The following is a 14530-nucleotide window of genomic DNA, read 5'->3' on the forward strand; positions in this document are numbered from 1 at the left end:
AAAACTGGTATTTACAGTGGTCTGTATTCTAGGAAAAGGGAATATAGCTCTGTGATCTTAGGCTGCAGTGGTGGGAAGATAGGGCCAGGGAAGTGACACCATTTAAATGGAAGCAATGGATCTTGAAGATATTCATGATATCTTCTCTAAAATTGAGCTCCTAGTGCCTCTGCCTCCCCAGGCCCACTGTGTTGGTCAGAGAAAGGGAGTGTAGTGTTGAATTTCTTATGTTCTGACTATAACCCTCAGAGTGCAGTGTGACCTTTACCAAGAGCCAGACAGCTGCTACTTCATATACCCCACTTAGGTCCTTGCCATGTTTCCTAGAGCTTTTTAGTTCTCATGTCCATGCCTGAATGGGCTTTTCCAAAAATTCTAATGAAGGAAACAGAATTAGAATGCAGAACGATAATCCAAATAACCAAGTGACTGGAAGCAGTGGTCAGGGAAGACTGTCTCTGCAGCTGGTGAACTGGGGCTCATTCATCTGTCATTAGCCCAACAGCCCCCAGTGTAAGGAAAGCTAGCACCCTGGATTGCTCTTTTACCTTTCATACTCCCCAACCGGGTTGTCATTTTGTCAATTCTTTTTCCTCTTCAAGTTTACCAGGGATATTCAAGTTTAACCTGATTTTCCTTGCATAAAAATATTGGTTTACAGAGCAGCCAGACAATTCAGTTACTCCTAGCCAAGTAAATTATCCTGTTACAATGAGATACTAATATGCTAAGTTTGCTGGCTTTAAAGGATTCTTCTGTTTCAAGCAGAAGAAACCAATTATGGCTAACTGAAGCAAAAAAAAAAGGACTTATTTTAGGAACACAGGAAGCACAAAGAATGACTGGAAGGCTTGAAAGCCTTCTGACACTAGGAAGTATTTACTGATACTAAGTATCATCTGATTAGGAGTCTGCTATCCTTTCTTGGTTCTCTATGAAGTTCAAATTTCTTGAAGGGTTTTTTTTGTTTGTTTGTTTTGTTTTGTTTTGGCCTAACTTGAGTCACATTCTCATGTAATAACAGGAAAATAGCAGGGTATCTAATTATTGTCCATCAAAACGTATCCAATGGGAAAGGGGTAATTTCTCAATAGGGAATTAGATACGGCTATAAAGGAGAAATAAAATGCATGGGTAGGCAAAACCTTGGCCATTCAGTAACCCACTGAAGTGAGGAACTGACACAATTTTCTGGAGATCAGGAAATACACAGTAATCTCCATTAAATTTCAGTTAAGTTTTCTCTTACTCTGTCTTTACACAGGTGACACCGAGTCTTCTCTCACTCTCTTTATACAGGTAACACTCCCAAATCTTTTCAGTGTCATTGATTATTTTGTGAAGGAGACTCGAGGAAATTTACGACCATTTATATATTCAACTGATGAAACCCCTGGTATGTTCTTCATTTCACTGCTGTATTAAGAAAAGCAAAACAAAACAAAACAAAATTGTATATGATTTGTAATACTAACCAGGTAGAACTATAGTTCAGATTTTAAATTTATCCATTTGGAAATCATTTTATCACTGACCTGTGAAATAAGGGAGTACCAATAAATTCTGATGGATAGAACATGGGCCCATTCTAGAGAAAAAACCCTGAGGCACGTTTATCAAACAAGTTCAGAGATAAGAAAACCACATTCATATAGAGTCATAGAAACCAAACAGGGAATTTAAAGGTATGGTCTGCCAACAATGTCAGATGCTCTAGACAGATGAAAATGGATGAGGATTTCAGGGGAGACTATAGGAACTGGCCATTAGGCAACAGATGACTTGAGAGGTCTTATTCCACTGTAAAGGCAGAAGGCAGAGGGCAAGATAACAAGGTGAGGAACTACAACTAAAAGACTGTAGAGTTAGGATTGGCTACAAAATTTGTGGGGCCTCTTGTTCATAAATTAAGAATTTCAAAACAGTGGTAGTGAACCATTAAGCCAAGCATGGGACCCAGTGCAACTGCACAGTTCATATGACTATGAAACTGGCCCTGTTTGTAGTCCAGCTTTTGGCAAAGCAGGGCAGGCTGGATGTGACAGTTTCTCTCCATCCTTTGAAACTATCCCTGGTACACATGGTCACTTGACAAACTGTAAGCAGGAGAGAAAAAATATCTCCAGCTTGTTTGTTTTCAGTTATCAAAACAAGTCTCTGTTCCTACAAATTATGAGGGAAAACAACTTGTTTTGGCTACCTACAGCACGGCATATCTGAAAAGTCTAATTCAAAGAACAGCAAGTTTAAAAGTCCAAGTTTTACAACATGGCTATGAATCTCGTGATGACAAATAATTTTAAAAGACTCAGAGTCTGAAGGAACTTTAGAAAATTATCCAGTATATTGTCTCAGTTTGTATAGGAATCACCTGCATACTCAGTACAGAAAACATCTTTAAAATGTGACCATTCAGCTTGTTTGCAAATTCCTAATGATAGCTGCCTCACTGATTTTTGAGGCAGCATAATTCACTGTTAGTCAGCTCTTGTATTAGAGAATTCTTCCTTACCATTGAGTCGGAAACATTCTTCCTTTATCTTATACATAGTAATCCAATTTCTGGCTTTGAAACAACATGGGGTTTTAAAAAGCCCATCAAATATTTAAAAACAGCCACCATGTCCCCTCTTAGTCTCTCTCTTTGCCATCTATAATTATTGGTGCCTTCAACTTCTCCCTCTCATCGTTGACCTTCTCTGTCTTAAAATATAACCACAAAGGATGAACATGTTATTATAGATATTTCAGCACAATACATTACCTGGGCTTTATGCAGGAAAACACCACTTAATAGAAATCTCTGGGAATGTCCTATTAACCTAAGCTTTTCTTTTCTTTTCCCTCAGAGACAAGAGGATTTCTTGTAACATCTCTCAAATGACTTTTTAAAAATGGGCGTGGGGAATCCAATATAATTTGGCTTCTCCCTATAGTATACACTATCTAATGCTGTGTAACAAATCACCCCTAAAACATGGTGGTTAAATCAACCACCATTTTATTTGCTTACAATTCTGCACATCAGCAATTTGAATTGGATTCAGTCGTATAGTTCTTTTGCTAGTCTCACTTGGTATCACTTACAGAACTATACCAGTTGGTGGCTTGACGAGCTGGATGGTCCAAGTTGGCCTCATTCATACATCTAGTGCTGCTGGTCAGCTGGGGCTGGCTGATCCACTTTCATGTGCTCTCTAATCCTCTGAAGTTAGCCCAAGCTCTTTCACGTTAAGGAGAGAAGGGTAGGTGCACATCCTTGGGCTACAAATTCTTAGTGTTGAGAATAAAGTATGGCCTTCTTGGAACTTTTAGTAAAGGAGAAACTGTGAATTGAATAAATAATTCCAAGTGTGGTTTGTCTTATGTACAGGGGCTATTTTTTTCTTTCTTTAAAAAATTTATTTAATTTGCATACAATAAAATTTACTTTTTGGTGCATAGTTCTATGAGTTTTGACAACCATCACCACAATCACGACATAGAAAGTTCTGTCACCTTAAAAATGCTGTAATGTTCTTTCTATTCAGTCAACCCTCTTACATATAATCCCTGGCAACCACTGATCTATTTTCCACTCCTATAGTTTAGCATTTTCCAGAATGTCATATAAATGGAATTACAGTATGGAGTCTTTTGACATTGATTTCTTTCACTCATAATGTCTAGATTCACACAAGTGTTGTGCGTATTATAGCTCACTTTTTTTTTTAAAAATTACTGAATAGTAGTATTTCACTGTAGGGAGGTACCAGTTTGTTTATCCATTTACCAACTTAAACATATTAGGGTTGTTTCCAGTTTGGGGCAATTATTGAGTTACATGGACATTCATATACAGATCTTTGTGTGAATTTAAGTCTTCACCTCATTTTGGTAAAATATCTAGGAATGAGATTGCTGAGTCATATGATAAGTGTATATGTAACTTTATAAGAAACTGTCAAACTTCTCACAAGTGGTCCTACCTTTTTGCATGTGTACCATTAATGTCTGAGAATTTTAGTTGCATCCTTGCCAGCACTTTATATTGTCATTAAAGTTATTTTAGTAAGTGTATAGTGGTATCTCTAGTTTTAAAATGCATTTCCCTAATGATTAATGATGTTGAGTATCTTTTTATGGGCTATTTGCCATTCATATATCTAATTTGGCAAAATATAGGCTTAAATATTTTGCCTATATTTTTAATTGAGTTTTCTTATGGTGGAGTTTTGACAGTTCTGTTCATATTCTGAATACAAGTCCTTTGTCAGATGCAAGATATACAAATGTTTTGTTTTTTTCAATGGCATCGTTTGCAAAGCATAAATTTTAAATTTTGATGAAGTACAAATTGTCAATTTTTGCTTCTATGGATTGAACTTTTGGTGTTGTATCTGAGGACTCTCCCTAACAAGAGATCACAAAGATTTTTTTTAACCTATGTTTTCTTCTAGAAGTGTTATAGTTTTCTATTTTACATTTAGGTCTATGATCCACTTGGAATATGTTTAAGGTAAGAGGGATGAGTCAAAGTTCATTTTATTTGTATTTACATATGTAATTGTTTTAGCATCATTTATTTAAAAAGATCATCCTTTCTTCATTAAATAGCCTGTGCACCTTTGTAAAAAATCAGTTGACTATATTTTTGTGTATCAATTTCCACGGATGTATGTTCCCACCCTTTTGCCAATAGCACACCATCTTGATTACTGGAGCTTTACAATAATTCTTGAAATCAAGAGGTGTAAGTCCAACTTTGTTCTTTTCATGATTTTTTGGATCAATCTAGTTTCTTTGCCTTTTAGTATAAGTTTTAGAATTATATTAATGTTATCACAGAAAAATATTCTTGGGTTTTGATTTGGGTTTTGTTGAATCTATAAATCAACTCAGAAAAACTTGAGAATACTGAGTGTTCCAACTGAGAAAGACACATATCCCTCCATTTATTTAGGTTGTCTTTGATTTCTTTTATAGTGCTTTATTTTTCAGTATACAGATCCCACACGTTTTGTTAAATACCTATGTATTTAATTTTTGAGTGCTATTGTTAAAATAGTTTTTGAAAGTCTGAATTCCAACTGTGCAATGGTAATATACAGAAATATAACTTTTGTATGTTGATCTTGTATTCCAGTATTTTGCTAATATCACTTATTCATTTAAAGACTTTTTTTGGGTTGATTCCTTGGAATTTTCTATATAGAAACCCTGTTATCTGTGAATACAAGTAGTTTCAGTTCACATAATCCAACCTGGATACCTTTTAATTATTTTTCTTGTATTACTGCACTGGTTGGGATGTCTAGAACAATGATGAACTGAAATGTTAAGGGTGGACTTTCTTGCATTGCTCCCAGTTTTAAAGGAAAAACATTCTATCTTTCACTAAGTATGACATTGGCTGTAGTTTATTATTTTTAATGCCCTTTATCAGACTGAAAAAGTTCCCTTAATTCCTGGTTTGCTGAGAGGTGTTTAATTTTTTTTTAATGATGAAAGGATACTGAATTATGTCCAATTATTTTTATGCACCTATTGAGATGATCATTTTTCCTTTTACTTAATATGGTGGATCAACTGATAGATTTTCCATTTTTTAACCAGCCTTGTGTGTATACCCACTTGATCATACGTATTATATGTTTAAAATAATTATTTTGTCTAGTTTTGGTATTAATGTTATGCTGGAATCAAAAAAATGAGCTGAAAAGTATTGTTTTCTTTTATAGTCTGAAAATGTGTGTAGACTGGTATTATTTCTTCCTTAAATACTTGGTGGAATTCACTATATGGGCTGGAAGATTACTTTGGTGGAAGGTTTTAAACTATGAATTCAATCTCTTTAATTGAATTTAGATGCAGGGAAATTCAGGTTATATTATTTTTTTCTTGAGAGAATTTTGGTAGTCTTTCAAGGAGTTGGTTCATTTTAGCCTTAATCTTTGAATTAATCTTCTGACCCAGGGTCTGGCACAGAGTGGATGATGTTGGTATAATAAATTGGTGAATGCCCAAGCATAGTATTGGAGGAGGAAGCAGGAGGAAAAATGTCACTCCCAGAAACACAAAAGGACCATCGCAAGTAACTATTCACCTACTACATTCTTCGCATTATGTGAAGTCCCAGGATTACATCATCTCATTTTATTGCTCCCAACAATCTTACAAGGAAGATACTATTATTCCCATTTTATGATCAAAAAAAGCAACACTTCAGTTTTCACACAAAGCTAGTAAATGAAGCTGAAATCCAAATCCATGTTTATTTTTGAACTTTTTTAAAAAAACCTTCTCAGTGGTTCTGCATCTCCAGTGATAAATATTCAAGTATAGATATTCATATTCTCTCTCCCCTCACTTCATCCTTTCCTGTGTCTGTGGGTTAAGAGTCTGGGCCTGACTTAGTTGGGTCTTTCGCAAATTTGCAATCAAGGTGTTGGCTAGGCTGGGTTGTCATCTGAGACTTCAGCCAGAAGGATCTACTCACTCAGGTTGTTTGGAGAATTCACTTCCTTGCAGTTCTAGGATTCATAGCAGCTGGCTTCTTCAAAGATAGCTATGAAGTGGGTGGAGGTGGGCATGAAGGAAGGAGGGGCTACTGAGTAAATCTACTGGTAAGGAGGAGTCTTACATAATGTAACATAACCATGGTACTGACATCCCATCACTTTTGCATATTCTGTCAGTTACATGATTCTCATTTCCTGGTATTCATGCATTGTGTAAACCCTGTATCTTGAAGGTAGATTGACCTGTAACATGTTTCTAACCAATAGTGACTTGCAACCATATAGGTCCCTTTACTTCCGCCTCCTTGTTATAGCTGTCACATGTACTACATCTATATAACATTGAAAACTCCACCAAATGATGTTCTAATTTTTGCTTTCAATTGCTATAAATGTATTAAAGAATTTGAGAAAAATAGGCTATTATTACCTAGATATCTCCTATTCCTGTTGCTCTTTTTCCTGTGGAATCATTTCTCTTCAACTTGAAGAACTTCTGAATCCAACCAGTGGATCTTTTTTTTCAGATTTTTTTTCACTTTGAAAATTTCTGCTTGGTTTTTATAATCTTCCTTTCTTTGTTAAGAATATCTATCCTTCCATTTGTTTCAAGAGTGCTTATCACCACCTCATGGAGCATAGCTCTTTAACATCTTTGATAATTTCAACATCATGGTTATTTTAGTGTTGGCATCTGTTGTCTTTTCCCTTGAGAATTGGTCACGTTTTTCTGACTCTGTCTACCAAGTAATGTGAATTGTAATCTTGGGTATTTTATTTTGAATACTATGTCATGGGCCTCTGGATCCGATTAAAACCCTCTGGGGCTTTTTTCTTTTTTTTTTTTTAAGCAGGCAACCATCCTGACTAGATTGAACCAGTTCTGCCTTACTGTTTCTGTGGGAAGTGTTCCAGTTTCAAAGCCTTTGGTATTTTGCTTTGAGGCTGCCTCACACATCTATATCTCAGGAATTAGCCTGGGACTTAGACAGTGATTTATTTCTTAGTTTATTGTCAAAGTCTTTGCTATTACTATTTTTCTGGTGGCTGAACTGATTTTTTGCTTTGTGATCAGGAACAAATTACTCAACCTTTCTGCATTTTAGATTCTCTTATTATATGGATTAGGGAATGATAGATGAACAGACAGAACTAGAGGGGAACATGAAGAGAGACTTCAAATAATCACACTATCTTCTGTAGAGTAATATATTTTCTTTCAAAAGCAGAAAGATGATGGAAAAGTAAACTGGAAGAGTAAATGAGAGTGGAAATAGGACTAAGAAAAACTACAAAAAGGTCAAAACTGGTCTTGACAAATAGTGCTGAAATTTTAAGGAAACTTTGGGGGGAGCCTCTAACTGTTTCAGGAGTGTGGACTCACAGCTGATTAGCTGAAAAGGGGCACAGTGGGAATGCCAGAGCCCTTATCTTTAATTTCGAAGTTGTAGAGCACCTAAAGGTTAATATCTGGAGACTTAGAGAAAGTGAAGGTGTTTCCAATAAAATACTACCAAAGAAAGATTTTCTTTGAGCCTTGTTAAACCCATGTCAGCAATCAGCTTTCTCTTTGACACCAGAAGCAAGAGCACTGATGGAACCAACAGTCAAAGATATTTCCTCAATTGATTTTTCCCAGTTTCAGAAATTATCAGTATAAACTAAAAGCAACGTCAAAATACGGTAGGATAGATAAATAACATTAAATTAGCTAGGAAAAAAAATGCTAGAGAAAAACTTATGAGGAAACAAGTTACAGGTCTAGGATAAAATACAAATTAAAAAGGCATCTGAATATTCAGTATTGGGTTAACTAACATTTATTAAACACACCAGCAATGCTTCATATACAAGCAGGAAAATCAATTGATGTTTAAAAGAATGAACTGTCCTGCTCTTCAATACTGGTTCTTTATTAAAATCAAGCTTTTCTACCCACAATTATCAGGCCAAGAATCCACCACAGAAGGCAGGAGAGAGAGGTTGAAGAAAAATCTACATATTGCATGAAATAAAATGGAAAAACTACTTCCATGTATCTTGGTAATTTCTTATTTTCAGAAGGAAGATCATACTTTTAAAGAAAGCTATCTCTATCTTTCTGATTCTGACTATCAAGTTACTTACCTGGACATCAGAATTAAACACTGCAGCATACAATTTCATTATCGTATCAGAATGAAAACAATTCACTAGGAAATCATAGTATATGGCTGGGAGGGTAACTTACAGATCATGCATTCCCATGCACTTATATAAGTTGAAACCATGTGGTCCTTTCTAAATAGAGCTTTTATTTTCCTAGGATCCAATTAAATAGATTTCCCTTTACATAATCTCCACCGCAGATTCTCTAGTTCTAAATTCTAGCAATTCCAATGAAGCTTCAATAGATTTTGTTAAAATCTAATTTGACCAATTTATCAAACAGAAGTCTTTTTGATTATCTAGCTAAAAACCAGAGATATGAAATGTACTAGAAGTCCTTTTCCAATGGAAATTTTCTACACTACATTTTTTTTGTTACTGGAAATAAGTGAAGTTTATCCATTTTTATGTTTCTCTCAAGTTGTCTTTTTGCTGGCTCAAACTCAACCCATACCTCCTTTTGTAAAAATACATTAACTTACAAGGATGGTAAAAGGCTATATATATCACCCATTTCACAAGTAAAACACAGTATGAGACTGATTATAATCACTTAGAATTCCTTAAAAATACTAATTCTTCAGTCCCACACTATATCCACTGAATCAAAACCTCAGGGACATTTGTTCATAATTTTTTTTCTTGAAAAGAGTTCTAAATTGATATTGATGGTCTTTCAAATTGGGAATCACTTGTGCAATCAACCAAGAATCAAAAGATATAGCTATAGTCTACTCCTAGTTCTAATTATTTGGATGTTTGGTTCCTCATCTGAAAAAATGAAGACGTTAGAATATACTCCTAAGGTCTACTTATTTCCAACATCTTATAAAGATGTATCTTTATAAGAGGAGAGAAGGACACAAACACACACAGAGGAAAGACCATGTGAGACAGAGGGAGAAGACAACTATCAACAAAGCCAATGAGAAAGGCCTCAGAAGAAATCAGCTCTACTGACACATTGATCTTAGACTTACAGCTTCTGGAACTGTAAGAAATAAATTTCTGTTGTTTAAGCCACTAAGTCTATGGTATTTGTTATGGCAGTCCTAGCAAACAAATTCAATGAGTTATCTGGGATACCTCAATATATGCAGAATCCTAAGATGCCCTCAGACTTCCTGAATTAATTCTGGGGGCTGGTCCAGAAATCTGCTCTTTTAGAACACACCACAATAAAGTTTGTGAAATACTTCTTTAAAATCTACTGTAATACCAGTGTGTTAACTGATGTGTAGATTACAAAAGATCTATTCTCTTATTCCCAACGGCCTCACAATTAAGTTAGTCCAAATACAGATAAGCAACAAGAGACTTAAGAGTGCCAATTTGTTACCATCTCTAAATGTTAAGAGTGAATTCCTGCAATCTAAAAGAAATGCAGTTCTTAACACAGAACGTTTGGAAAAAAAAAAAAGGACTCCTAAAGATGGTGAGGCAATGTGGTTGATTGAAATAAAGTAAAAAGAAATGGACAAGGGAGACAGAAATCAAAGCCCAGGGCCTGTCCAAGGTGGAGAATCTAATAGAAGACCACCAACACATTTAGCTGGGAGAAACAACAGGAAAAGAGCCACAAAAATTGGAGAAATTGAAATTGGCAGACCATAAAATGGTCCTCACAATTTAAATAAAAGATGTTAGAAAATATCTGCAGAATATAGGAAACTATTAAAAGTCATCTAGCAGTTTTAAAAGAGAGAACCAAATAGAACAACTAAATATAGAACTACTGAAAAATATAACCAAAATTATAGAAGAAAGGGTAATAAACATGGAAGGCAGAGTAAGTCTACAATGCTTGATGAGAATCATCATGAAGAGAATGGGTGAAGAGACATAGCTGAAGGAGTAATAGACCTGAGACTTTCTCAGAACTAACAAAAGGTACAAATCTAGATTCAAAGAGTTGAACATATCCTAAACAGGATTAATAAAAGAAATCCATACCCAGACACATAATAACTACGCTGCATAAAATGAAAGCAGATAAATATATTTTTTAAAAGACGCAGTATTTAGTTGACAGCTGACTCAACAGCCACAGGGGAAGGTCATAAGAGAGTAAAAAATATCTCCAATATGTTGAAAGATAATAAAAGTTGGATTAGAATTTTACCACTGAGCAAAAATATCTCAGTGGAATGGGAGCGAAATTAAGGTATTTTCAGACAAAGAAATCATGAGCAAGTATACCACCAGTGGACTCTCACAAAATAAAATTCTAAAGGAAGTATTTCAGATAGAAAGAAATTCATTCCAGATGGTAAGCCTGACGCACAAAGGAGAATAAAGAGTAAAGAAACCGATATATGTGTGAGTAAAGAAAGTGATTTATGTGTGTGCATAAATACAAACACTGACTATATAAACAAAATAAAGAAGTCTTAGAGAGTTAAAAGACACTAAGGTATTTGACAACAGAATTAAAATATCTAAGAGAAATAAAATACATGACCAGAGTATGCAGGTTGGCAAAGAGAGTTGTTGCAGTCATTACGACTGTGTAACAAGTAACCCCAATACTTAGTTGCACAAACAATCCATACTCACAGGTTCTGTGGGGCAGGAACTTGGCAGGGCACAGCAGGGAGTGCTTGTCTCTGCTCCCTGAGGTCTGAGGTCTGGAATGGTCTGAGAGCTTGCTTACTCGCATGTGTGACACTTGATAGTGACTGCAGTTGGGAGCCTCAGTTTCTCTCTTGGGGCTTAGTTAAGGCTTCCTCACAGCATGATGTCTGGGTTCCAGGGCTGAGCTTTCCATGAGGGAGAGCGAGCGAGCAAGAGCAAGAGAGCCAGCCAAGCAGAAGCCACACAGCCTGTTCTGGTTTAACCTCAGAAGTCATACAGAGTCACACATACTGCTTTCTGTTATATTAGTTGAGGCAGTCATAAATCCTTGTTTGAGTTCAAGGTATGTGAAAACATTTTATCTCTAGATGGTGGTTGTAGGGTAATAAGCTTCCAAAAGAGCACGTCAGATTGCAAATATTGCTGTGGCCATCTTTGGAAATCATAATCTTTCAAAACGTAAAAATGATTAGCTTTAGTCTGACTTAGTCTGAACACACATGTTGTAATACAGGGTAATCACCAAAAGATAAAAGGCACTAAACCAGTAAAGAAAAAAAAATGTGTATAGCTCAGGAAAACAGAAACCATATCATTTATATTAAGAAAGAATTTAACATAAGGAATTGCTTAAACAGGTTGTGAGAGAACTGAAAATGTTGGCAAGGGTCCCAACTATTAAAGGAAAAAGGGTAGGATTATTAGAATCTGGAAGCCTAAAAGAGATCCTGCAGAGTGCCAGAGAAAAGGTAGAGCCTGGGAACCAGCCACAACTACTAGGAGAAAAGCCACTGCTGAGGTCATGCTGACAATCAGGAAGCAAATGGCAATGGTCAGTCTCTTCTCCCTCTCTCCAGCTTTCCAGTCTCCTTCTAGTGTCTTCTATTTGTGGAACCTAAGGGAAGCTAGATGGCGAAAGAGATTAGTTTTCAAAGTTCCAGAATACAGAATTGAGTTAATAATTGGCATAAATGGAATAAAAAAATGAAGTAGATACAAATTTTAAAAGGTAAGAAAATAGAGAACAAGAATCATAGAACAGGTTAGACAACAAACCTCCATAAAATAAAATGGCAGAAATAAATCCTAGTAATTACATGAAATGTAAATGGTTTTAGTGTTCCAGTTAAAAGGCTAAGAATATCAAATTGGATTTAAAAAACCCTAAAATCAAAATTCTTTGCTAGAAATGAAGAAACACTCTCCTGAAAAACTCAAGAGTTAAAGAGGAACCACCCCTAATGGAAAATGTAAAATATTTTAACTCAATATTATTATGTATCAAAATTTGTGGAATATGGCTACAACAGTAATTAGAATATAATGTAATTATACTATAGTAATATAGACATATTTGTAACTTTTAAATGGTTATGTTGGAAGACAAGCTGAAAATGAATGAGGTAAGTATCCATCTCAAGCTAGAAACAAAAACAGTAAAAAAAAAAACTCCAAACAAAATAGAGAAAATAATATTGATAAAAGCAGAAATTAATGAAACAGAAAACAAACATACAATAGAGGATTAAGAAAACCAAAATTTAGATCTTAGAAAAGACTAACACTGTCCCTATTTGACGATTATGTAGAATATCCGAAACAATTTACAAATAACTTACAAGAATCATTAGAGGTAAGTTTTCCCGATACAGAAGCAATACAAAGATACCAATTACATTTTACACATAATCAAAAATTAGGAAATAAAGTGGGCTGAGTAATTTGGATTAACATTCTCACTTGAGAATATTTAGAAAAACTGCACAGAATATATTTGAAAAAGTGCTGGATGGCATCAGAAAGCTAAACTAATGAATAATTATTAGGCTAGTATCTGGGGGAAAAATAGAAATTCATAAAGAAAATGAATTTTTCATTTGTGAACACTTGTACCCTGGAGCTTTTTTTGCAGATTTGTAAGAGGCCACAGAGAAGCTAAGCAGAGCTAAGGGACTAGATTCAAAGGTGGAGTGCAGTACCAGTCACGGGGTCAGGGCTCTGACTCTGGTAACCCCAACTCACACTTACCAAGTCTGAAGGGTTTTTGGAGTAAGGGTTAACAGGAAGTAAGGGCACTAGTACTAAATCAGCTCAGCTCTGAGTCACATAGATGACTCAGAAAATTTCAGTCTCTGTAAGTGGGTCAAAATGATCCTGAATTACTAGTGCCCAAGTGCCTGGTAGAGCATATGAAAAAACTCTGTGGAAATGAATATATCATGTTGGGCATCAAATTACAGTTGATCCCTGAACAACATGGGAATTGAGGCATCACTCTTCTGCATAGCTTAAAATCTGTATATGACTTTACAGTTGGTCCTCGTATCCAAGGTTCCACATTCACGGATCATGTAATACTGTAGGATGTATTTACTGAAAAAAATCCGCATATAAGCAAATCCATGCAGTTCAAACTTGTGTTGTTCAAGGGTCAACTATATTTCTATAATCAAGTTTTCAAATATAGTATTGGCATTTAATTAAAGATAACCACACATAACCACACACACAAGGATACAAGATAATGAGAATCAGTAGAAACCAAAATATAAAAAGAGACCCACAGGAGAGTTTCAGATTTGGGAATTATTACAGACTATAAAATAATAACACTTTTCATGTTCAGATAGATAAAAGATAAAATTTCAGCAGGACAACTAGAAACTGCAAAATGAAAGATTTGCATATTTGAAATTAGAAATTTGAGAACTGAAAATACAAAGGGCTAAAAATAACCAAGACACTCTTACAAAACAGTAAATTGGGAGGACTTATTCTGCCAGATATCAAAAACAATGTATCAGCTACAGTGATGAAGACAGAATACTAACATAGGGACAGAAGAACAAGGAGGAACAAAAGTCCAGAAAGAGATGTATACATATACGGATATGACATATGACTTTGGCAGCACTGCAGAAAAGTACAGAAAAAGTAAATGGTGGTGAGGCACTTTCTAGCATACATAAAATTTCTTGTGAATTAAAAACTTAAAATGTGAAAGTCAAAACTAAAGCTTTAGAAGACACCACAGAGGAGTATATTCATGATTTTGTGGTTCGAGAGAGAATAACTTTTAACAATTTGCAAAAAACTCTAACCTGAAAACAAAAAATCGATACTTCTCAGTACTTAACCATTAACAAATTCTTTTTATCAAAGAACATCATAAAGAGAGGGAAAGGCAAGTCAGAGTGGAAGAAAACATTCCCAACTATACAGCCAACTAAGAACAGAATGTATAAAGATCTTTTATGAATCAATGAGGAAAAAAACTTCCCAACACAACAGAAGAATGGGCAAAAGAA

The 14530-nt window shown here is 35.2% G+C and overlaps 1 protein-coding gene across 2 annotated transcripts in view; it reads left to right on the top strand.

Annotated features, from left to right (window-relative positions):
• STAP1 (signal transducing adaptor family member 1) overlaps positions 1-8510 on the top strand; it is a 33840-nt gene extending 25330 nt beyond the window's left edge. Inside the window, exons 8-9 of one of the 2 annotated variants that reach the window (XM_015250851.3) lie at positions 1300-1396; positions 8449-8510. In XM_015250851.3, the coding sequence (XP_015106337.2) occupies positions 1300-1396; positions 8449-8510 (159 nt within the window). Of the gene's footprint in view, positions 1-1299; positions 1397-2849; positions 4947-8448 lie in introns of those variants that run through there. The other variant, XM_031689792.2, reaches the window with a different exon arrangement.
• The last annotated feature ends 6020 nt before the right edge of the window (positions 8511-14530 follow it).

This window comes from Vicugna pacos, chromosome 2, assembly GCF_048564905.1.
Source record: "Vicugna pacos chromosome 2, VicPac4, whole genome shotgun sequence".
Taxonomy (NCBI): domain Eukaryota; kingdom Metazoa; phylum Chordata; class Mammalia; order Artiodactyla; family Camelidae; genus Vicugna; species Vicugna pacos.